We start from the raw sequence: 26,963 nt of genomic DNA on the forward strand, positions 1-26,963 counted from the left end.
TGCAAAATTTTGGCCTATACTCGGCGCTTACTGCCCTTGAACAGGGAGGGATCGTTATCGTGCCACACCTGCTGTGACACGGGGCCTCGGTTTTTGCGGTCTCATCCGAAGGACCGCCTCATTTAGTCGCCTCTTACAACAAGCAAGCGGTACTGAGGACCTTTTCTAAACCGGATCTCTACGGGATTTTATCTCATTAATTCATATCTATTTCCACTCAAACAGAAGCTACACTGCAAAACGAATTTTGAGAATTTTTAAAACCTTGAATAAGATAAAGAACGCTGTCAATCTCTAATGAATTTAATATTCTGAAAAGTCTATCTAGATATATACATATACATGTAATACATACAAAATCAAAGCATCTTTAAAACGTTTGATGATCGATTTAACGTTTACTTTTTCATCGTGTCATCGATCTGTAAGATGGATTTGAATTTTTACGATTTTTTGGCACACAGTCCTTTCTGACAAGTGTAACCGCGGGGGCATCGACTGCACTGCAACCCGGGGATGTATGGCTTTTTCCTCCTCCAGTTGCCCCTAAAACAAATTTGTGATTTGCATTTCAATAATTGTTACAAATATAGTATACGTGAATACATATGACAATCAATACCTTATTGTTGCAGATTGTTTTAGTACACCTTTGCAGCTGTGTAATTGAGTATGCGGGACTGGAGGAACTAGCACTCAGCTGCTGAGAATAATGTGGATAATCCATTTGATATGCATAGGAGCCCAGCTTCATTTAACTCTGTGTTGTTCAATCATTTCTGGTTTTGGTCGATGTTTTGGTGGGATTTTATTTTTGTATATGCATTATATTTTTGTGGTGTGATTGACGGCAAAAGTATGCACTATCTCGAAGATCAAAATATTCTTTTTCGGTATGACCTTCTCAAGCAAACATATACACATCTAAGTAATACATTTCATTTATTTAAATACTTGCAGGTATCAGTGGCGGATTTAGAGGGGGGCGCAGCCTGAGCCCCCCCCCCCCCCTAATTTTTTTCAATTTAAGGTAAATCGCGGTATCTTGTTTCAGAAAATGTATTAAGCGATAAAAGAAGCAATAATTTCTTCCACTCATGGAGAAATAAATGACAAAATCCTTGATTTCTTGAATTACTTTATTTGGAGAACTAAAATTTGGGTCATTTTATTAATTTCACCTTATTAAAATGATAGAAAATAGTACAAATGACTTAAAAGGAACAATATTTCAAGCTCCATAAAATCTGTAAAATCCCCACCAGGGCTTCGCCTTGCACCCACTGCCTCATAAAGTGGCGTCCCCCGTAACCACAATTCCTGGATCCGCCCCTGGGTATGAACTGCGACGCTTCACGCCCACATACTTCATGAGGCGCGTTAAAAGTATGTCGGTGTAGAGGCAAATTTTGACTCCCATAGAATAATGACCGGGGATCACTTTTCGACGTCGAAAAATGACCCCCGGTCATTATTCTATGGGAGTCAAAATTTGCCTCTACACCGGGTTGAAGCGTTGCAGTTTATAATTTCATCTAAAATGAAGTTCATTTCTTGTAGTTACATTCTGCTTTTATTTCTGTCGGAATTCCAGCCTTTGAAATAGACGTGTTATTTTTATCAAGATGCATACACCCATCATTCACAGCTACAGCGTGAAGAATGCTCATCATAACAATTTGTAAAGATATCAGAGGCAAAAACACCCGAGTCCACATGTATGTTTCAAAACTTGTGATCAGGAAAATGGGACATGAAGGTAACAAACAGTGAATTTTATTAAAAAAAAAAAAAAAATACCTGTACATATGCTCCAATTTTACGTTAGATTCTCATAAAATATCAATACTAGGGTATTCTATACATCAATTGAAATTTTAAAAAAAGCTCTACTGAATATGCATACCAAAAATTACGGTTGTAGAAATACAAAGGAAATAGTTTCAAATTACAACCTGTCGTTTTGAACACTAGTACATGTACATGTATCTTATCGAACAGAGTCGAGTGTTGACCACGTGACTGTCTTATTAGCAGAGTTCGTGCTATTTCCCCGACAATTTTTGGATTTGTGCATATCGAGCTACCCTTTAGTGTTTTACACATGGTCTTTAGTATGGAATTTTGTGATAGGTCCATATTCATATATCTGCAGACGATAAACTCGATTTAAAAAATTTCCGACGCCATTGTTTTCTGAAGGCCCGCGTATGCATGCATAATACAAATAAGGCCAACCGCAAATGTCCGAGAGTAAAACTATCTTTCATCTGGGGTGAAAAAAAATAGTTTATGTTGCATGAATTATCATATATCGCTGTTATAGATACGTTTACCATGTTGTTTGGAAACAAAAAAATTCTGATCAGTACGTATGTACCTTTAAACAGAGACTGACCAATGATCAGTCTCTCAGCCAGGGAAACAGAGACTGACCAGTGACCAGTCTTTCTACCAGAGAAACAGATTGACCTCTGATCGACTGACCATGATCAGTCTCTCGGCCAGAGAAACAGCGATTGACCACTGACCAGTCTTTCGGCCAGAGAAACAAAGATTGACCACTGATCAGTCTCTCGGCCAGAGAAACAGAGACTGACAGGTGACCAGTCACATCGGCCAGAGAAACTGAGAAGCCTTTCCTTAACAAAAGTCACATCATTTAGCCCCCCCCCCCCCCCCCCCCGGTACCCCCGGTAGCTGTCATAATTCTTTGAATCTCAAAAATACTTATTAACTTTGATACAATGGATACCATGTCAGGTAATTAGGATGTGTATTTGGTCCTACAGGCATGCTCACACGAGGCTAATGCAGCAATCACTACTGATGCTGCTGGTGGTAAAGAATACAGGTTTCATTAACTGCCGTACGGTAAGCACGCACAATAACACATTTTTAATGCCCCCATATTGGAGATCCGGGGGTACGGGGTATAGTTTTTGGTCTGTCCATTTGTCCGCAAAATCTTTAACTTGGCCAGAACTTTTGAATGGATGGTGATACGCCTTTCATATTTCACACGACTGTATTTTTTGTGACAAAGCCTTTCTTTTCATATCAAAATTGTTGACCTCATGACCGTGACCTTGGTGTTTTATCGCACGTGGGCATCAGTGTTCTCAAACACATTTTGTTTTATCAGTACATTTATGTGAAGTTGACATGACTGATTCTTGATCGTTAAATCTTTAATCTATGAAAGGTGAAGATAATGAACAGTGATCAATCTTATAACTCCTATAAGCAATACAAAATAGATAATTGGGCAAACACGGACCCCTGGATATACCAGAGGTGGGGTCAGGTGCCTAGGAGGAGTAAGCATCCCCTATCGACCAGTCATACCCGCCGTGGGCCCTATATCTTGATCAGTTAAACAGAGTTATCCGTAGTCAAAATTAGTGTGCCAAGAATGGTCTAACAATCGGTATGAAACACGTCAGACAGCATTTGACCCAATGATAAGTTGTATTGGCAAACTAAATCGCTATAACGACCATAGAATTTGCGAAATGCTGTCTTTAAACGAGACCGTTGGAACCCCTACAGCATGAATTTGTTTGTCAGTAGTCTATATGGATATTAGTACATGTTTCTGTCAGTAGTCTATATGGATATTAGTACATGTTTCTGTCAGTAGTCTATATGGATATTAGTACATGTTTCTGTCAGTAGTCTATATGGATATTAGTACATGTTTCTGTCAGTAGTCTATATGGATATTAGTACATGTTTCTGTCAGTAGTCTATATGGATATTAGTTTCCCTGATTCTTTCTTTCTGTGATAAGTTCTCTACCTTGGTCCGTAGTTGCAAACGTAGTTGTATCCTCCTCTGCCTTTAAAGAAACGCGGACAGTAGGCAACAGCGCAACCGACGTATTCTGACGTAGCCCATACAACCTGCAGTGGAAGCATTATACGTGTGTATTGGAAAATATGCGCTTTGTGGAGTCTTATTTTCAGTTTAGTGGAGTCTTATTTTCAGTTTGATAGAGTCCCAGTTGGAGAGAAGGGCGTAACGCGGTCTTACCTGTGTGTAATGGCCGCAAACCCCAGAACACTTGTTTTTCTTAAAGTTGTAGAACGACTTTTCTTTGTACCAACTACTCACAGCAGCGAGACCTGTTTTTTTACCTGAAAGAATATTAGATAGAAAGCTAGGTAGCCAGACAGACAAAAATAGGTAGACGGACGGACAAACAAATATATAGACAAATTGATAGGTAGATATAGATATTGAATAATTGTCCATATAATGTCTTGATCATGTAAACCGACCTAACACTACTTTTATTGAACGAAGTGCTAGATATTCAGTTTACAAGTCGGATAGTGATCCTCGTTTCTTTCTCGACTTGTGGGAATTATTTTATGGGTGTGGTCCTCTCATTTAACCACATCACTCTATTTAGAAACAATATTGTGGGTGCGAAACGTGTCATTCCAGTCTTCAATTTCATATACTTGAAATAGCACCACATGTTAGGTTTTGAAACACAGGGTTGCAGGTTGCAGTCCAACTTATAATTACCGTTTAATGTATAGCTACTTGTGGTCTCCCTAACAATATTTGAATGAATGTTTATCGTCTGTTTCGGCAGATCATATTCGTTTTCACCAGCTATTAGCCTCTGCGTTCAAACGAGTCAACCATATTTGAACTTTAAATATCCGGTGAAGATCCGCAGCAAAAGTAGTAATATTGTCCAATCGTCTTGCACCTTTTGAACTCGAGTCATTCAGTGCTGAACAACCATAAACATGGTTGACTCGTTTATGGATTATCACGATTAATACAAAAGTTTTGAGAGTTTGAAGCGAGCAACCGAGAATTAATGGCTGCTATCTCCCTTCACTCTATATACTATATGTACATGTATATATACAAGTTTGCTAAGATTGTGTTAAAACCTTGTGTTTGGAAGCTATTATAAATCACTCTGTCCAAAGGTCAATAGATAGATAGATTGATGGATAAATAATGAATAGATAAACAGATAACGGATACAGGGGAATCTCACCTGGCTAGTGAGAACTTCACCCCCGAAAAGAAAGCTATTCGAAAAATCCCCTTTGGATTTATCAAAATATTATAGAAAATTTTAAAATCTTATAAGACAAATTGCTACAGGAAACTCAATCCCAGGGGAAATCTTAATCTCCCCTACGAGAAATAAAAATCCTAAAAGATTTCTCCAATATGATTTCCCACAGGAATTTCTAAGGAAAATTAAATTCTATTGAATTTTTTTTTTAAAACTCCGTAGGATTTAATAATATCCCATTAAGATTTAGAAATATTCCTAAAGGACTTTGTCCAGATTAGGTAGAAAAAAATTCCTGTTCAATTTGTTGGGGTTTTTTTCACTGTCAGATAAAAGTCATCTGTGAAAAGGGCAATTGTGAAGTCTGGTAGCTGATTGTCGTTTTAGATGTGACCTTAGATTTTCTAAAGCAGTAAAAAAAAAAAAAAAAAAAAAAAAGGAGTGGGGTCGAATTAGCCATCTGGGATTTAGGAGATATATGCGAGATTTTTTTAATAAGTCCATGAATAATTTGTAACGTAGCCACATACGGGTACTTCGATGTATATTCTCGCCGACCTTCTTGAATTTTTTCGTTTTCCTTAAGCTTTTATCACTATGGCCCTTAATGCATTCCCTGGCCCAATTTTCAGCAAGATCAGCTAAATCATCACTCCATATCTGCAACATTATAAGGTACATTAATTAGATAGATCAATTAAGGATTAGATAAAATGAGATTCGCATGTCTTCCATAGAAGTTATGTTAAAGGTCATAGGAGACTGTTTTTAACAATACGTTTGCTCTCCATAATTATCAACTTTGTTTCATAGACTCCTCATAAAAATACCTTTTTAAGATTAAAAACAATATTAACTCGAAGAAATTGAAGTGCAAAGGTAGTCGGAATAGAAAATTGTTACCCGATTATCGTTCCTGATTTCCTGAATTTGTGACGTCATAAGAGACCACACTCAGATTTGCGAATCAAAACAAAGGCACATCCATAGACGATTTATTCGCAACTGGAGGAGTTTTTGAATGGGGAACCATAGTTTGTTATACAAGGATATCACTTTGAACTCATAATTAATACAAATGCCAGCCACATCTACGATTTTTCATCGGAGGACGAACAAGAAGATCGATCAAGATCCTATTTATTTCGAATCGGTTGAAACAATACTGACTGGTTAATGATAAATGTATGATAATTTCAGAGTACATTCTCTGATGACAATAAGAGAAATATAGATAGTTATTCTTGCGCTTTCTAACCCCATGCAGACACAGCGACGCATCTTTCTTTTTTTCCGGGGGGGGGGGGGGGGTGAAGGTTGACTGACAAAAAAAGGTGGGCACCCTCTCATCCCCCTTGGTTTTATGTGCCCAAGTTCCACCCTGACTCGGATATATTTTATAGCCAGATCGAAATTTTCTTTACACACATCGTGAGAGCCGTTTTTTGAATTTATTTTCATAGGAGTTTTATACAAGTATCGTGTACAGCTATTTAGTTTAACAGGTGAATCTAATAAATATAAATGACTTCAACATCTTTTACAATAAAATTTGCGACATTAGGGCCTATATGAAGAATAATTTACCATCACATTAGCCGCTATAAGGGCTCTTTCTTGCGTATAACGGTTGGAACTGGAAGCCAGAGGAAGAACGATTTCTTCGTCTGGACCAGTTATTGAAGGAACTGTCGAAAAATCCGAATGTCCTGATTGTTTTTGTAGGCCATGCGTTATGGACGAGTCACACAGACAACTTTAGGTAGCCAAAAAATTTCTGGTGTGCAGTCCAGAAAAACTAATTCAAACAGAATAAAACTTTCTAAACAATTTTGGAATATGTTGAGTCATCGTGGGGTGTGGGACGATGATCGGTTCATAAGTTGTACATAGCCAGAAAATCTGCACAGTATGCAGGAACTCCCGTCGGAAACTGTATGTTTGGCTGTCATACATCGTCGGACACAGGATATCCGACGAAGGCAGTCAAATGGATACAAGAAAACGTAGAAAAAAGAATAATCTGCCTAATTTATCAATGGCTCACATTCTCATTTATACAAAATAAATTTATCGAGCTTTAATTCTTACATGTTGAATCATTCAACCGACCGGTTGTTCAAAATCCTCGGCCTTTAACGTTATTTTTTGTTTAAATTTTTTTACCCTAAGTAAGGAAACCAACGTGCAAATTAGTGCTTCATTTAGAGAAAAAAAATCATCCCCAACTCTTGCATGACCGTAAAAATTGGTTTATTTCACCTGGTATAAAAACTTGTAATTTCAATATGCTCCACCATTTGCTCTGAACATTCTTTTTCAAACAGAAAAGATGGGGGGGGGGGGGGGGGGGGGGGGGGGGGTCTGATAATGCAACTTTCAACATATAAAGTTAGACCTATTCACCTTCAATTTATTTATTTATGTATTCAGAGAGAAAAATTCTGATCAGAAAAGCTTCATATAACTATTTCATAGTCAAATTTCATTTCTAAACAAATCAGATCATGTTTATACTAAATTATGAATATCTGTACTACCCACAGGCACTTGACGTTTTAAATATCTATAATAAAAAAAAATTGTCTTCCTGTAAACATAATATTGACAATATTATGTTTACAGGAAGACAATTTTTTTTTATTATAGATATTTAAAACGTCAAGTGCCTGTGGTACTACAGTGTACATGTAGTCTACCGTCATTATATAGGCCTACAGTACAGTCAACGTTTTGCACGATTTTCTCGTCTTCGCCGTGCTTGCCGTTGGTTTGTAGCCTAGTCGAAAATAGTTAGAACTGCATCTGGTCGAAGATTTCATTTCATAACCCATTAGTTTTTGCCAAAGTAGAATGAATACAATAACGAAACTGATCCTCATCAACCCCCGTAATCGCGTAAAATGATTGTCAAACAACTTCGAGTTCTGTGTTCTCGGTGTAGATTTCACACCCAAGTCTTTCTGAACGTTGGATCATTTAGACAAAAGTATATAGAAATACCTGACTTGCTACATTACAGTTGAATGTAAGCACATTGAACATTTTGACGGCTAAAACTCGCAGTTGTTAGTGTAAACAAATACACATTTGCGTCAGGCTGGTCTCTTTTGACGTCATCAAGCAAGGGAGATAAGTCATCTTACTATTTTGATACTTCACACCACGGCAACATTTGACGGTCTGTAGCGCCTGTTACCTTACGATTTTTTCTGAATGACTTCTTTACATATGTTAAGCAATTAAAGAAGAACACATTTTCGTGCAAAACAAATTTTTTTTGAAAATCGTCTCCTATCACCTTTAAAGGGACATGAACACGATTTGAGCTGAAAATTTTCAAATTTTATTTTTCCATTTTTAATGTTTAAAATACTTAACTGAGGTATTTCTAATGGTCAGCAAAAATTTGAATGTCAGTTGTCGAGGTACATGGGAGATACAGAGCTCACAATTCTTTGTTATGTAAACAAGGCTCGTGCCCTGTTTTTGTTTACATATAAGCTAGATATACCAGTAAAAGTAAAAGTTCATTTAAAGCAGATTTTTCAATTTATAAGTTAATTCTGAACATAATTTAATAGTTTCTAGTGTTTAGCACATCTCATTTTGTTTTAAACATGCTATTTTCTATCAAGCAATCTATATGTAAACAAAAACATGGCACGAGCCTTATTTACATAACAAACAATTGAGTGCTTTATCTCACTTATAACTCAACAACTGATATTCAAATTTTGGTTGACCATTAGAAATACATTAGTTAAGCATTATAAACAATAAAAATGGAAAAATAAAATTTTAAGCTCAACCGTGTCCATACCCCTTTAAGGTATATTTTCATTGGACAGTTGCATTTGTGTTCATGAAATCCAGACAAGCATTTTAATTTACAACATAGGGCTGAAAGATGGATTGATCGATTGATTGTATGTTGTTTAACATCCCATTCGAGAATTTTCCACTCATAAGGAGACGTCACCATTGCCGGTGAAGGGCTGCAAATTTAGGTCTATGCTCGGCGCTTACGACCTTTGATCAAGGAGGGATCTTTATCGTGCCACACCTGCTGTGACACGGAGTCTCGTGGGTTTTTTTTTTTTTTTGCAATCTCATCCGAAGGACCGCCCCATTTAGTTGCCTCTTACGACAAGCAAGGGGTATTGAGGACCTATTCTAACCCGGATCCTCAAGGGCTGCAGATGGTTGGAAAATGAACAGTAGTGTTGTGCAATTTTTTTAATGGATTTTTCTATATATGCATTTAAAATCTTATCATTTCCACACAGGGGCTAAGCCCGTTTTGGTCTTAGCCCCTGTGCATTTCCAGATAACATAAATATCAGAGATTGACAAAAGAAATCGTCTAAATTTACACGAAAGCAGAGTCACATCAACAAAGAAATTGTGTAATGAAAGCATATCGAGATCTACCGTGTACGATAATCTGAAGGGATTATGTGAAGGGAATTCCAAGATGAAAGGTGAAGATAACGAACAGTGATCAATCTCATTACTCCTTTAAGGAATACAAAATAAAGAATTGGGCAAACACGGACCCCTGGATATACCTGAGATGGGATCAGGAGGAGTAAGCATCCCCTGTCGACCGGTCACACCCGCCCTGAACCCCATATCTTGATTAGGTAAACAGAATAATTTGCAGTCAGAATCAGATAAATCGCTACACTCTAAAAACGATGTTTAGGTTTGGAACACTTTTTAAACGTGTTTAGGTCTAAACGTGTTTAGGATTGTGCTTATATCCTAAACGCGAAGTGTAATAAACATGTTCTACCCTAAACATGTTCAGACTGAGAACATGTTTAGCTATGCAAAAATACAGTATCTAAACACAAAATAACATGCTAAACACTTGCTAAACACATTCCTAAACGTCTAAACACAATCCTAAACGTCTATGCGTTTAGGTTTTGAACATGATAAGCTTAGTAACATTGTTGACATTAGTTTTACAGTCTTCATGTAGAATATTCCTGTCTTCTGTAAATGAAATTCGAATTGCAGAAAAAATTGCATGTCAGAATTGCCATACTTCAAACTGTTATAGTGTACCAGGTCCCGATAGTGACCATAGTGTACATCATACGCCGTATTGCAAGTATACACTGTCGAGGTCGATATCCAAAATTGATGGAACCATTAGAAGAGCCGTCTATGGGCTTCAACCCTTTCCTGTTGGAAATGAGCAGAGTTTAGGAGTATCCAGAAGATTTTGATCTGGAATTCCATTTCAACTTGAACAGGTCTAGACACATACATATTGAATTTAAAAAAAGAGTGTAATTCATTTTCTCTGGTATTAGACGTGCCTTTAGTGTTAATTTAAACCAATGCATCACTCTTACTTTGCATTGGAACAAAATTCATTTAAATCTTGTGAAAGAGAACATCAGTTGCAATTGATGCCCCCCCCTTTTTTTAATTCAACATGTGACAGTGCCTGTTATGCGAAAACTAGCATATCAAAGACAAAAAAATTGTTGAAGTTGTACTTGCCGGATGATATTTAACCATGTATAGTTTACTTCTTATATGTGCATAAGTGATTTTTAATGGTTTTGTCTTTAACATGTATCGCGGAAATGTCAACCGTGTTGTTTCGGCAATTAGAATATAGAAATAGACTTGCAATGTAATTTGAGAAGAACCGCCCAAACCCGTGTAGTGATTTTGGGGGGTGGATTTTTAGTATTTCTGGTCGGGCTCGGAGTCCTCTGAGCCTGCACGTGATTTTCTCTCTCTCTTACCCGCGAACTCTAGGCAATCGGACGTGTTTTAGAAAGTGCAGCAGTGTAGTTATTGTATTTGTTAACCCCTTGTAAGTTGTTCTGTGTATTTGTGAATATATCTGTTTATAAGTGTTTTCCGGTGTTCTTTGTGTGTAGGAAATCACTTTACCCGCATTGTTCGATTTGAAACATCATGGATCCCATAGACACAGTTTGTAATGCAAGGGATATTCTTGCTAGATTTTGCAATGTTATTCTCCTATAATAGAAGAGAAAGCTACTATTTAAGACTCTTTAATGCTGTGGATTGAGTTTTAAATATAAGGTTAGCAAATCATTTTGTAATTGAGACAAAGTCAAAACCTAAATACAAGGAGAACTAAACATGTTCAAAACCTAAACACAAAAGAGGTAAACGTGTTCAAAACCTAAACACAATAAGGGTAAACATGTTCAAAACCTAAACATAATAAGGGTTAAACATGTTCTACACCTAAACATAAAAAGAATTAACATGTTCAAAACCTAAACACAATTAGTTAGACGTGCTCCAAACCTAAACACAAAGAGATTTAAACATGTTCAAAACCTAAACACATTGGGTTGAACATGTTCAAAACCTAAACGTAAGAAGTGTTGAACATGTTTAAAACCTAAACACAGAAAGTGTTAAACATGTTTAGATTTAGAACGCGTTCAAAACTGTACACAAGAAATGTGTTTAACTTTGTGTTTAGGATCTAAACACCATTTTTAGAGTGTAGTAAAGGTACTCGAAAAGGTCAGTTTTAGTGTCCAAACGGACTATGAACCGGACTTTGGTTTGAAGTAATCATTTTGAATCCAAACGGAAACGAGAGGCATGGTGTATCACAAATCAAAAATGACGATTTCATGGTGTGATTTTTACAGATGAAAGCCGTTTGAATTTCGGTTAAATTACTGATGAATTAGGCATGACAAATTTTGGACATAGTCAGAAAATGATGCAGAAGTTCTTTCGTGACAGTAGGGGAGATAAGCAAGTCGATTTGACGTCGCTTGTTTCCGTAAATGGAATTATATCCTCTAAACAATATTGTGAAATTTTGTAAGGAATAATGCTTTAACAGCCCGCACACCTCAGCTTATTTACACAGGATCACGTGACTGTCATGTGATGTTAACTTACCATTTTCTTCATATTTGCAGCCTTTTCATAGCGCCTAACAAGATTATGAGCCTACAATAAATTGTATTCATGAAATATAGATAAACAAACATGCTTCAAAATCACATAGTCATATGTACATGCATCATTGAATTTTACAACGTTTGAAGTCTTTTTTCTATGTATATTCTAAAGGAATACTCTGTGTTTTACGGAGTCATAAAAACAGCCCGGAGACTACTTTAATTCATTTGTGACGTCACATGTTTTTAAGTAATGATAAACCGTAAACATACCAAAAAATGGTCAAAGAATGTACACTTCTAGAATTAAGGATTGCTTTCAATCTGTAGTAAGTTATGATATCCGATATCATTTGGTTTCAGGCAGTTTACGAAAAACTGTCTCAATTCAAGTAAATTCGGATTACTTGCTCAAAATAGAAAACTATCTTTTAATTCAACTAATCTAAACGAGAATTAACTCAAAATAGCACTTTCCATGTTTGATTTACGTGAATTTTGAATTATCCGCGCACATTGATTTCCTATAGCAACGACCTATAAAACTCCGTGAATGAAGCGGCCTTGTTAGACTTTTTTGAAGGTTTTGCCGCTATTTCTGAAATTAGTTTTCTTTCATTGAATATTTTGTGCTATTTCTAGAAGTTTTATAGATACAACACTTGACTCTAGGAAAAAGTAGTTCCGTCTAGAGATGTATTGCCATACCAAGTCACGTTATACGGTATATAGTCAATGTTTTTTAACACGAGTTTACCCATCAAATCACTGGATAAAACTAAAATTCAATTATTTGGAAAATTTAATACACATCGAGTTTCAAAACAAGTTTCTTCTTTTTCAAGGAGACTGAGTCCCTGACCCAATGTTTATGAATTTCACAGCTTTATTAGAGGCTCATTATAAATGTGCGCCAACGGCACCGTGCCGCCAGTCTCTGTTTTTTCTTCTTGACTACAGGTCATCATCGTAAACACGTTGAGGGATTTTAATAATCTATTTATAGATTGTAAATTTATTTTAGTAGATTTTGGTATTATAAACGCCACTTGTTATCAGAATTTTTTTTATCAAAAATATTTAAAAAATTACAATCGCTTGAATTATCAAGGAAACAACATTGTTAAAGTTTACTTTTAAATTCCATTTAAAGGGACTGGTTCACGATTTTTGATAAAAATATTTTTCATTTTTGATGTTAAACATTAGAAATATAACTCATTTAATATTAACAGCCAAAAATTTTGACCTTCTGAATGCAAGAATGAAAGCAATATTTCAGCCTTTTAATATGCGTTATGTAAACAAAGACTCGAGTCTTTTTATGTAAACAAACAAGTGAAATATTGATTTTGTAATATAATGCATCTTAATTTTGCATAGTCACAGATTTTAACTTTTAGATGACACATTTCACCTCAAAAATGCTTGAAATATGAAAGATTAATAGAATCCTTCATTAGTACGAGTGTGAGATAGGGAAATTCCACCGAGGGGACAAGATTCGCAGTCTTGGACGAGGCTTTGCCGAGTCCTAGACAGCGAATCTTGTTCCAGAGGTGGAATTTCCCTATCCCACACGAGTAAATAATGAAGGATTATTTTTCTCACATTTTAACTACAGTTTAGTGCATAAAATTAGGAGTTTTCAGAAAATTTTAGATTATCAAAATCCTCATTTGAACTCCGATGCAAAAACTAATTAGATAGGCAGAAAGAGCATACCCGAAAATGGTTTACACTGTAAGTGTAAACTAAAAACCCCAAGGTTGTCCACCAGAAAGCTATACTACATTAAAATTTAAAGATAACAATGCAAAATATTTTTACTTCACTGTGTAACGTAGATCTTCACCGTGTAACGTAAATCATAGAAAATATGTGACGTCACAATCAAATGACGTCGCAGCAGTGTGAGACATAATAATACTTAGATCGATATCCATTTCTTTTGAAAATTTCGTAAACATTAGCATACCGCAATCTTTGTTTACAAAACGAAGAATAAACTCTCTAAAATGAGCTTCTGTAATAATGTATAACCTTAATTTTCATGTGAAATCTCTCAAACACATTAGACAGTAGATTTTGATCATTAAAAGTGAAAAACAAAATTTTGGGTAAAATCGTGAATCAGTTCCTTTAAACGCACACTTCATTCTATCTATTTGTTAAACAAATTATTTTTCTGTTGTTAGAAATTTGACCATTTTGGTGATAGGATGTACATGTAGTATGCAAGGCATTTCAGAATAACTTCATGAAATGTATATGATGAAATATTGAAGACATGAAAAAATCTGTGGTATGATAAAGTCAATTTGTGCGCTAGATGTTGGATAATTGAAAATTGGGATTTTTGTACAAATTGTACCATTTCTAGAGTTTTTATGCCCATCTAAACATGACCCCGAAAGAGCAGAACGCTTGAAATTCACTAATTTTCCCCTATTCCAATCTATGCTACCTGGAAGTGTTAGAGAAAATTGGTGGCATGTTTTGAAAAGAAGTGAAAAATGTTCATCAGTTTTTGAACGCATTCGGTCAAAATGGTGCAATAGCCACTGAGTATGTTGAATAAGTAGAAACTAGGGGAGAAATATCATAAGCCTCTTTCGTCTAGCTATTCCAGACTTAGACCCGTGGCCGCATGAAACCCAGAAAATCTGTGAACGTCACTTCTACTGCGCTGAGCGTTTTTTAAAGAGTATTTGTATTGACCTGAGCTAGATTGCAACCCCTACTTTTCGCTGTGATAGCCCAATATCCAATATAGCGATACCGAATGCTGTGATAGCCCAATATCCAATATAGCGATACCGAATGTTTGATTATAAATGGATTGAAAGCTTAATTGCTAATCAAAAGCAGAAGAGACTCAGTGAAAACTTACCTTCAAGAAATCGTGTTGAACACACGCCTGAACTGCAATACTGCATTCTAAAACAAGCAGAGTTAATATCACTACGTTCATGGCTGTTGATAAGAGCTGATCGTGCCGTTACTGATAATTTGGATTTTGTATTTATATAGCCATCGGTCAATGTGATTTTTACGTTATTATGCTAATAATTGTTCATAAAAATCAAATGTGATGCAGGAGGACGAAGGTGGAAACATTAGAGAGACTCGTGCTGTATAAATTAGAAACAAAGGCCTTGTAACAGAAACAAATTAAAATCTTATTAACTGTAAAAAATAAGCAACTAAGAAACAATCAAACTTTAAACATAAGACAGGATTGTGTATTGTATTATGGGGTTAGAAAAAACGGGGGGTCGATTATGCAAAAATACCCCCTCTCCCCCGTGTGCTTCCATTGTTTTGAAATCCCTTTATTACTAAAAACTAGAGATTCATTCCTTATATCAATACTGCATGTAGTTTATAGTTTTACTCGTCAAGTTTTAATACCATTGCTTTCATCGGAGATAAAACTACTTGTACATTAAAACATATAGGTTTATTAGAGATGAAACGTTAGTAAATGTAAATAGGGAAATATCTAGATCTTTTTTTTTTTCTCATTTCAGTGGTGTAGGATATAGGTTCATATTAATTGATTATCAATTGTCACGACGGTGATTTGATTTGAATTATCATAACGATTGGTACTACCGCAGAACTTCCTAAGGCGGAACCAGCCGGGCTAAACGTGGTAGACAATTAATGTATAGTAGTTTGTAATCAACATCTTCTTTGTTAGGAAAAAAATATCAGAAATTATTAGCATTTAAAGAAGAGGTAATTACATGCATTCTCGATAAGGCTGCCTGTTGTTTTTATTTTCAATATTTGACATTTGTGCTAAAAATATCAATGTGCACAACAGCTGCAGTTCTCAACAACTGTTTGTTTCATTATAGATATATTTCTGCTATGAAAATTATACCATTTACGGAAAAACTCCAATATGGTATGAAAAATAACTTTATTATGATAATTTTTTTTATATTTACCCATGTTTTATAAGTGAATTTCATTGTTTATTATTTTCGATAGAAATTGTAACCATTTAGACATAAAAATCGATATTTTAAAAGGAAATCTAAAAGCGTGTAAACTTACAAAATATAAATTTGATATAAGAAATGAATGTCCTTCGCTGATTACACAAATTGCCCCACGATTCCATTGTTTTATGATCTCCTTACTACCATCAGACATTAATTCCTTAATTAGTAAGTCAAAACGATTATCTATATGGTATCTATTAACACAAAGAACTAATTAAAATTACATTATGTCGCTTTTCAAGACTCATGTACAGCATACTTGTCTTTAATGTGAAAAATGTCGTTTCGAAGTGTCAACTTCATTCCTTTATAATGCACGTTTATTTTTCACATTGCAAATCTCATATTTATGATAAATTATTAAATTCCTTTATAATACACGTTCATTTTTCACACTGCAAGGCTCGTATTTAAGAAATAACTTTTATTTCTGAGATTACATGAGAATATGAACCGCGCGACGCTTTACGCCAGCATATTTGAAGCGCGCTAGCATGCAGACGTGAAACGTTGCAGTTCATACCCTTATGAATTTCCACAATCTGATTAAAATCAGATCCTCGATCCGCTCCTCTTTTTTTTTTTTTCTTTCTTGTCGCTACACGAGGAAGAGGAGCGGATCGAGGACCTCGTGTAGCGACAAGAAAAAAAAAAGAGGAGCGGATCGAGGATCTGATTTTAATCAGATTGGTATTTCCAAAGATAAAATCTCGTTCCGCTGTCTCTGTAATTTTCTTCGGATATCTACGGAGACAGTCGAGTATCTGGTTGAACGAGATTAAATTCACGTCTGATAGTTCTACTTTCACTTCTGTCGGAATTCCCAACCGTTAAGGTGTATTATATCTATCAAGGTTCACACCCGCATTGTTTACAACTGCATTGCATTCACGAGGAAATGGCTATCAAATACAAAAACACTGGTTCAGAAATGTAAATGCTATGAATTATCACAGTATTTTATAACAAATGTTTATTTTTCACACTGCAATTCTCCTATCTATTATCAATTACAATTTTAAATACTCTAACATCATGGACATTCAAAAGATTAAGATCAATGCAAGATGTCTTGCAAACATGCTGAACAGGTTTTATAGGACTTCCCTTCTTCACAATTTCAGAAGACACACTTTCTTATTTTATCATTTTCAAGGCTTAGTAGGGGGACTATAGATACACATTTTTAACTTAAAGGTATGTATGTTTTAGTATTATAGCAGTATCAGTGAAACTTGTACCTAAATTCCATACATGCGTAAGTAATCTTGTAAAACATATTTTACGTGTCTTGTAAATATCCTCAATGTGGTGATTCAATTGAATTTTATTTGTATCATTCTTAATTTCGGTCAAAAGCTCAGTAGAGGCTTTGTTATTTATTCCAAAACTGCATTGTATTATACCGATTTTAAACAAGGTTACAATATCCTATCGTATGTGCGGGACGTCTATGATAGGAGCAAATACTCAGAAGATGGAATTTTAATTAGTGTCTGAAATGGGCTGTCTTCATCTCTGCATACATTTAGCATATCTAAGACAATGTTTGAGTGGAATTTCGAACAAAGGGTTTTAAAATATCTTGAAGTTTCAGGCCCTGGGCGGTGAATGTCAGTTTCAATTTCTGAAAGTCAACTCGCGTAATTAACATACACTATTTTCTATCAGCAACCTTGTTGACCATACCATGCGTGTAAGGTTGGTAATTTATTCACTTATGGGTATATGGAAAGATTCAGTCCTCAAACTCCTTTCTTATCCGTCACCATGTTGTAACACACCAGTATCAATGACCTAATGTGCACTATACAATGACCTAATGTGTACTATACATATGATTATATCAATTACAAACTCGGAATGGAAAACATTGGGAAAGTCGTTGCAGTCACTTTAGTAGATGCTATATGCCAATGGAGAGGTTCTCATTTAGCAAACAATGTTACAACGCATGGGGAGGTTCTCAATTATTATACAACAACACATAGAGAGGTTCTCAGTTATTATACAACACATAGATATGTTCTCAGTTATCATACAACACATAGAGAGGTTCTCAGTTATTATACTACACATAGAGAGGTTCTCAGTTATTATACTACACATAGAGAGGTTCTCAGTTATTATACTACAACACATAGAGAAGTTCTCAGTTATTATACTACAACACATAGACAGGTTCTCAGTTATTATACTATACATAGAGAGGTTCTCAGTTATTATACTACAACACATAGACAGGTTCTCAGTTATTATACTACACATAGAGAAGTTCTCAGATATCATATAACACATAGAGAGGTTCTCAGTTATATTACAACACATAGAGAGGTTCTCAGTTATTATACTACACATAGAGAGGTTCTCAGTTCTTATACAACACATAGAGAGGTTCTCAGTTATTATACTACAACACATAGAGAAGTTCTCAGTTATATTACAACACATAGAGAGGTTCTCAGTTATTATACTACAACACATAGAGAGGTTCTCAGTTATTATACTACAACACATAGAGAGGTTCTCAGTTATTATACTACAACACATAGAGAGGTTCTCAATTATTATACTACACATAGAGATGTTCTCAGTTATCATACAACACATAGAGATGTTCTCAGTTATTATACTACAACACATAGAGAAGTTCTCAGTTATTATACTACAACACATAGAGAGGTTCTCAGTTATTATACTACTACACATAGAGAGGTTCTCAGTTATTATACTACACATAGAGATGTTCTCAGTTATATTACAACACATAGAGATGTTCTCAGTTATTATACTACAACACATAGAGAGGTTCTCAGTTATTATACTACAACACATAGAGAGGTTCTCAGTTATCATACAACACATAGAGAGGTTCTCAGTTATTATACTACAACACATAGAGATGTTCTCAGTTATTATACTACAACACATAGAGAGGTTCTCAGTTATTATACTACAACACATAGAGAGGTTCTCAGTTATCATACAACACATAGAGAGGTTCTCAGTTATTATACTACAACACATAGAGAGGTTCTCAGTTATTATACTACTACACATAGAGAGGTTCTCAGTTATTATACAACACATAGAGAGGTTCTCAGTTATTATACAACACATAGAGAAGTTCTCAGTTATTATACTACACATAGAGAGGTTCTCAGTTATTATACAACACATAGAGAAATTCTCAGTTATTGTACAACACATAGAGAGGTTCTCAGTTATATTACAACACATAGAGAGGTTCTCAGTTATTATACAACACATAGAGAGGTTCTCAGTTATTATACTACAACACATAGAGAAGTTCTTAGTTATTATACAACACATAGAGAGGTTCTCAGTTACTATACAACACAGAGAGAGGTTCTCAGTTATTATACAACACATAGAGAAGTTCTCAGTTATTATACTACACATAGAGAGGTTCTCAGTTATTATACAACACATAGAGAAATTCTCAGTTATTGTACAACACATAGAGAGGTTCTCAGTTATTATACAACACATAGAGAAGTTCTCAGTTATTATACTACACATAGAGAGGTTCTCAGTTATTATACAACACATAGAGAAATTCTCAGTTATTGTACAACACATAGAGAGGTTCTCAGTTATATTACAACACATAGAGAGGTTCTCAGTTATTATACAACACATAGAGAGGTTCTCAGTTATTATACTACAACACATAGAGAAGTTCTCAGTTATTATACAACACAGAGAGAGGTTCTCAGTTACTATACAACACAGAGAGAGGTTCTCAGTTATCATACTTATTTTGTCTCCAAATTTTTATATTACATTAAATAACACATAATTATGATTAGTAGAATAGTTCATCAACATGAATCGTTACTGTTCTGGGGTGTTTTTCTCCAAAGAAGTTTATATAAGTTGATTGTGTCGTTTTGATTGATTGATTGATGTTTTCCGTCATACTCAACAATTTTTCAGTTACCTGGTGGCGCCCAGTTTTTATTGGTGGAAGAGAGAACCCAGATACAATGTACCTGGGAAGAAACCACCGACCTTCCGAAAATAAACTGGGAAACTTTGTCACTTATCGGCGCGAGCGAACCCGCGCCGACAGAGGTGAGAGGCCGTGTGATTTTGGGCGCGATGCTCTAACCACTCCGCCACGGAGGCCCCTTGTTGCGTTTTCTGTTAATTATTGATTTAAAGTGCTAGGACACAGATTTGCTTCGATTGGCAGCTCTGCTATCAGTGAAATGTTCTGAGTAGGGATAGACATTAACTTTTTAAGTGAAAGTAACTCCAACTTTCACTTGTCCGAATGAAAAAGTTAGTAGTCCGAAATAATTTAGACTCTTAATATGCCTATCAACCAGTAATCTCTTAGCTCTCTCTCCCCCCCCCCCCCCCCCCTCTCTCTCTCTCTCAATCGGCCAATAGCTAAGTTTTCACTTCAGAATCTTTCTTTAGAATAGTTTTCTCACTTTCAAGCTTACCCCCTTTCCCCAGTGTAAGAAGTTACACCTGTGAATTATGCCATACAAGTTGCATTATTGTTGTTGGATGAAAATGATGAAAAATGTCATTGTTAATTATAGTTAAGAAAATTACAATGGTCACTGTAGAAAATAGATCTTTTCACCGCAAAAGAACGAGCAAGGGACGTAACATGAGGCAAAATTTTTATAGATGTATTCGATTCAAATGCTCAATGTATTATTTCACGATCTTTGCTAGTAATAGTATCAAAAATAAACTGACGATTTAGTAATACAGAGTTGGACATTACTTTCTAATATTTGATATTCATCAAGCTTAACATAATTATTATAATAATCACATTTCCTACTGAAATAATCACTTGCCCCATCGGACAAGTGTGTATTGAGTTTCACTTGTCCGAACTGGGTTTTCACCTGACTCGGGCAATCAGACAACCGTTAGTGTCGATCCCTGCTGAGGGAGTGGCCAGTTTGGCAACTGTATAGAATTAGACATTTATTGCAGGTAAATACATACATGTAATTACAGAGGTACATCTAGGATTCGTTTCATGGAGTGAATTACCTGTATCCTTGTGAAAGTAATTAGAATGTTCTTGTCAAATGGGCAGATTTTACAGTTCTCGTCACATTCAGTGTTGACGCGGATGTTAACATTTATTTATCTATCTAAACACAATAATTTGATGACTTTGTGTTCTTGATATTTAGTTTGTGTAATTCTTGTAAAATTATACAACTCCAATAGTGCCATATTTGACGAAATTATGACCTTGACATTTGGCCTCTCCAACGGTACCTCCCCATGGGGACCCGGGTTAGAATAGGTCCTCAGTATGGGTCGTTCCTTTGGATCAAACCGCAAAAACCGAGGCCCTGTGTCCCAGCAGGAGTAGCACGATAAAGACCCCTCCCTGCTCAAATGCCGTAAGCGCCGAGCATAGACCTGAATTTTGCAGCCGTTCGCAGACAATGGTGACATCTCCATGAGTGAAAGATTCTCGAGCGAGACGTTAAACGATTTACAATCGACCAACCAACGGTGCCACATTTGATGATATCGAGCTTTGATCAAATTAATGAAATTGTATAAGAATAGCTTTGACACTGAGTGGGATAATCTCTGGTATTTTTCCTTTCCGGTGGTACATGTGTTACAGTATCGCCACAGATTATGATGTTTCCCAAAGACGTTTATCAAGTCCATTTTGAAATAGACCCTGATTTCATTTATTGTGTTCTCTTTGGTAGTCAACATTTCTTGTTAAGAATATGAACTGATACATCGAGCATAGTGTGGTATATAACTACCGCAAAAATTCAAAGATATCATGGAACATTGATAGAAGTTGATCTAAAGTGAATCGTGATATGATGTCTCATCACACTCCGGACAGGTTACCTTTGTGCGATAGTTATATGTATGTAGACATAGACTAGTCATTCATTTTGAAGTGTAGATATAACATTTGATCTGTAAATAAAAAGGTTTCACTTTTGAATGTTCCATACGTATGTTAGAGTAATTATACATGTATGAAAGGATACGAAAAAAATAGACTAAAAGTTAAAAAACCAACAATTTAAACAAATAAAATCCTGACAATATTTTAGCCTATACCCTGGTGTACACGTTGAAATATCCTGCATACATAAAAAGAAAACAATTTGAAAACGGCAGCTGTTGTTCGGCAGACACACAAGACCCTTAAACAAATCCGATTTATCGAAGCAGAGGTCAAAACAAAAGATAAGTGACTTAATCATTACAATATTTTGAAAAATATGGAAAAGGATTTTGATTGGAGGTTCATAGTTTTTGTAGGTTTTTCACTAAAAAAGGTGACATTTTGAACTTAAAGTTATAGCTTTCAAACAAGTACATGTATTCACAGTTTCCCTAATCTTTTTTATATTTGTTACAAGACATGGTGAATCATCAAAGAGTTTTAATTGAAACAAATTTAAATTTTCAATTTTTTAACAATAAATGGTATTTAAGTCTCAAAATATTCGCTTTTCCTTCAATATTTTTAATAACTTGTCATAACCATTAAAAGATACACAAATGTATCAAAATACATGTATGATACAAATCAACGGGTTTCAATTGAAACATGAATTTCAATTAAAATTTCCTGTTTTCGATGATTTGTCATTGATAAATTGTGTGTCAGCCTCAGAATAACAGCTTTCCTTTCAATATATTCTTTTCTAAACTTGTTATATCCATACATGATACAAATCAACGGGTTTCAATTGAAACATGAATATTTCAATTAGAATTTCCACTTCCTGGCAAATTTTCTTCAGTAAATGATCTTTTAGCCCCAAAATAACAGCTATCCCTCAAAATATTTTATACAATGCAGATACATGTCAAAAAGGTGTAATGCAAGAAAAGAGAAATTTAAAAATGATATTGGAGTTTGACCTTTCTCCATCAGTGTTCTTGTTGATTAAAGAATCCTTCCGTCATAAAATGTAGTCCTTTCTTTCAAAACTTGAATCGACATTTTAAAATTGAACAGGATGGATGTAATAAATGCATGATATGTAATGAAATAAAAATGAACCAGCACCTACACGTCATGGCATCCTGTGCGGTTGTGCTCTATTTAACCTTCTTAAACTATGTATGATTTAAGACTGTGTTTAATTAAACTATGTATTATGTTATATACAAATGTAATTATAAAAACTTTAATCAACTGAAACTATGTAATTTGTCAGTAATTTCCTGTGGTTAAATTTTTGTTATGAATGGCCCGTTTTGTTTTTAAGCCCCATTAAATCCGGGGCTTCATTAACACTCATTAAAGATGAGAGTTACCTTATCATCGAAACGGGAGAGTGCGCCATAAATAATGTACCTAACGATGTGTGAAATCATCGATGTCAAAATAAGGCGGCCAATAAAGAGAAACCAGTGACAAATGTAGACAGTAAACACGGCAGAGGAAATGCGGGCAAAAAAGTCTTGTATAAGAATAGAATATCTATTTAACCAGTTTGGGCCCAAAGAGGAGCATAAGGACGCACAATGTTTAATTCAAAACCACAGAAACATATGTATTGCTTATTTTTGTACAATAAGGTGCGGTATTGCGCACAATCGGCAATCCTCGGCTAACTCTGATATGCGTGTGATATGCACTAACATAGGTTTACATGTGTACTTAGATCGATATTGTAATTAACCATAAAGCGAATTATAATTTGGTCGGTACTTAATTAATAGTAGAGATAATTTTGATAACAGATGTAGCAAGTTGATGTACGTTCTTACAGGTATAATACGTTTAGCTCTCTGGTAAAACAACCGGAAATAGACCAGATACCCAGTTTATCACGATTCCCCCAAAACAGCTATACTTTCTGCAGCTGTTTTAAATATAGGTTTGCTACATTTGACCAACTACAAAATATTGAATTTTCTGTTTATTACATTTTCTTTGGTCATTTCAAGTCTTAAAGGAGGTATACTAATACACAACATGACGTCACAATCAGTTGTTACATGTATTTTCACTGTGAAAACATCATTTTAGCTCACCCGAGCTGAAAGCTCATGTGATCCTTTTTCATCACCTGTTGTGTTCGTCGTCTGTCTGGCTGTCTGTAAACTTTTCACATTTTCGACTTCTTCTCCAGAACCACTAAGCCAATTTTAACCAAACTTCACAAAAAGCATCCTTGGTTGACGGGCTTTCAAGTTTGTTCAAATGAAGGACCATGCCCCCTTCAAAGGGGAGATAATCACAAAATGCAAAAATAGGTTGGGGTCATTCAAAAATCTTCTCAAGAACCGCTGGGCCAGAGATGTTTACATTTATATGAAACTTCCTGACAAAATGCAAAATGAAGTTTGTTAACATCACAGCCCCCGGGGGTCGGGTAGGGCCACAATAGGGGATTAAAGTTTTATATACAAATAAAAAGGGAAAATCTTTTCAATAACCACTGGGCCAGAAAGGTTTACATTTACATGAAGTCTTCCTTACATAGTGCAGATTCAAGTTTGTAACAATCATGTCCCCTAGAGTAAGGGATCACAATAGGGATCAAAGTTTACATGCAAATATATAGGGCAAATCTTTAAATATGGTCCAAGGTGACTCAGATGAGCGATGTGGCCCATGGGCCTCTTGTTATTCAGTGGATCACTGATTGTAATGTAATAAATCCTTCCTTCTATTCTTGAACATGAAAGGTTGACTAGATATTGTCTCTATAATATCTAATCACGTTATGTTTCTTTATTTGTTTAACGTCCCATCGAGAATTTGAGACCTCACCATCTGTAGGTGAAGTACCACAGAGGACCAGGGTGACAAAAGAAAAGACCTATCTGTAGAGGAGAACAATTTCCCGGGAAAAATCACATTGTTATATCAAAGTTTCTTGCGGTTTCTATCGTACATAATGCATGTATATGAATTTTTCATATTGTCATTTCGAGCCGACTTATTATCTACAATGTTGGAGTTAACCTTCAAAGTTGGCCTAAAACAGCATTTCCCCATTTTAGCACCGATTTTGACATTAATTTGGTTTTGAAGTCTTTCAAGACAGAGTGCCCCTAAGACTTTTTAAAAATATATTTTGATCTAAAGAACAATTCAATTTACACTAGTATTTTCTAGGGGCACCCCTGCCTTGGGATCGAAATTCCCTAAAAACCGACGAAAAATTAGGGGAACTGTATTTAATTTACACGGGTATAAGTTGTACTTGAAATAGCTCAATTAGCTACACTGCTTTCGCTATATGCAGATTCCTTTTTGTCATGGTTCCAATCTACCTCATGCAAAACTTCAACATTTTTCTTTTACTTTCGCTTATTCAACACTTTTTTCCCTATTTTGTTTAAAAATGTGTATTTACCAGGAATAATATGGTTGAATGCATGTTCATTCTTTATATAAAAAGGCATTTATGTGAAAGCAAATTCTCTGTACACCAAAGCAATGACGTGGCACTACATCTCTCGAGGTAGCAGACTGTTCCGAGAACAATAATCATGCATTCCGTGTTACTCGACTTCAGTACATGTGCCACGTATATAAACATGCTAATTAGTTTAAACAGCTGGATTACACAACAGTAACTACACACACACCCTATACACCCCCTCAGGTTTCAATTTCATGATTTTAATATCAGGCATCGGAGATTTTACTATAGCAACTCTGTCAACTCCTCGCCATCGAAATGGATCTGATACATAATTATATTCAAACCTAGAAACCTGTTTCTTGTAGCTGTCTATCAGTAAATATAACCTTTATTCCTTGTAGTAACTGTCTATCAGTAAATATAACCTTTATTCCTTGTAGTGGCTGTCTATGAGTAAATATAACCTTTATTTCTTGTAGTAGTTGTCCATCAGTAAATATAACCTTTATTCCTTGTAGTGGCTGTCTATGAGTAAATATAACCTTTATTTCTTGTAGTAACTGTCTATCAGTAAATATAACCTTTATTTCTTGTTGTAACTGTCTATCAGTAAATATAACCTTTATTTCTTGTAGTAACTGTCTATCAGTAAATATAACCTTTATTCCTTGTAGTAGTTGTTTATCAGTAAATATAACCTTTATTCCTTGTAGTAACTGTCTATCAGTAAATATAACCTTTATTTCTTGTAGTAACTGTCTATCAGTAAATATAACCTTTATTTCTTGTAGTAACTGTCTATCAGTAAATATAACCTTTATTTCTAGTAGTGGCTGTCTATCAGTAAATATAACCTTTATTTCTTGTAGTAGTTGTCCATCAGTAAATATAACCTTTATTCCTTGTAGTAACTGTCTATCAGTAAATATAACCTTTATTTCTAGTAGTGGCTGTCTATCAGTAAATATAACCTTTATTTCTTGTAGTAACTGTCTATCAGTAAATATAACCTTTATTTCTTGTAGTAACTGTCTATGAGTAAATATAACCTTTATTTCTTGTAGTAACTGTCTATCAGTAAATATAACCTTTATTTCTTGTAGTAACTGTCTATCAGTAAATATAACCTTTATTTCTTGTAGTAACTGTCTATCATTAAATATAACCTTTATTCCTTGTAGTAGCTGTCTATCAGTAAATACAACCTTTATTTCTTGTAGTAACTGTCTATCAGTAAATATAAGTAAACCTTTATTCCTTGTAGCAACTGTCTAACAGTAAATATAACCTTTATTTCTTGTACTAGCTATCTATCAGTAAATATAACCTTTATTTCTTGTAATGTCTGTCTATCAGTAAATATAACCTTTATTTCTTGTAGTAACTGTCTATCAGTAAATATAACCTTTATTCCTTGTAGTAGCTGTCTATCAGTAAATATAACCTTTATTCCTTGTAGTAACTGTCTATGAGTAAATATAACCTTAATTTCTTGTAGTAACTGTCTATCAGTAAATATAACCTTTATTTCTTGTAGTAACTGTCTATCAGTAAATATAACTTTTAATTCTTGTAGTAACTGTCTATCAGT

General features: G+C 35.0%; 1 protein-coding gene across 1 annotated transcript; it reads right to left on the bottom strand.

The window, feature by feature from the left end:
* Nucleotides 1–290: 290 nt before the first annotated feature.
* On the bottom strand, nt 291–14,996 carry LOC125646100 (GLIPR1-like protein 1). Its single transcript, XM_048872251.2, has 6 exons — nt 14,870–14,996; nt 11,975–12,025; nt 5,581–5,710; nt 4,036–4,139; nt 3,802–3,905; nt 291–546 (listed from the first exon to the last, which is right to left on the bottom strand). Exons 1-6 carry the CDS (start codon nt 14,948–14,950, stop codon nt 444–446), a joined length of 573 nt encoding a protein of 190 aa, XP_048728208.1. The 5' UTR covers nt 14,951–14,996; the 3' UTR covers nt 291–443.
* Between the last annotated feature and the right edge of the window lie 11,967 nt (nt 14,997–26,963).

Source organism: Ostrea edulis, chromosome 6, assembly GCF_947568905.1.
Source record: "Ostrea edulis chromosome 6, xbOstEdul1.1, whole genome shotgun sequence".
NCBI lineage: Eukaryota > Metazoa > Mollusca > Bivalvia > Ostreida > Ostreidae > Ostrea > Ostrea edulis.

Bases quoted from the DNA above. Each gene is read 5' to 3' on its own strand.
- LOC125646100 (XM_048872251.2), bottom strand. From the start codon at position 14,950: ATGAACGTAGTGATATTAACTCTGCTTGTTTTAGAATGCAGTATTGCA. The intron at 5,711-11,974 runs GTAAGTTAACAT...ATAATGTTGCAG, and splicing joins CTGCAAATATGAAGAAAATG to ATATGGAGTGATGATTTAGC. The intron at 547-3,801 runs GTAGAGAACTTA...AATTTGTTTTAG, and splicing joins GTTTGCAACTACGGACCAAG to GGGCAACTGGAGGAGGAAAA.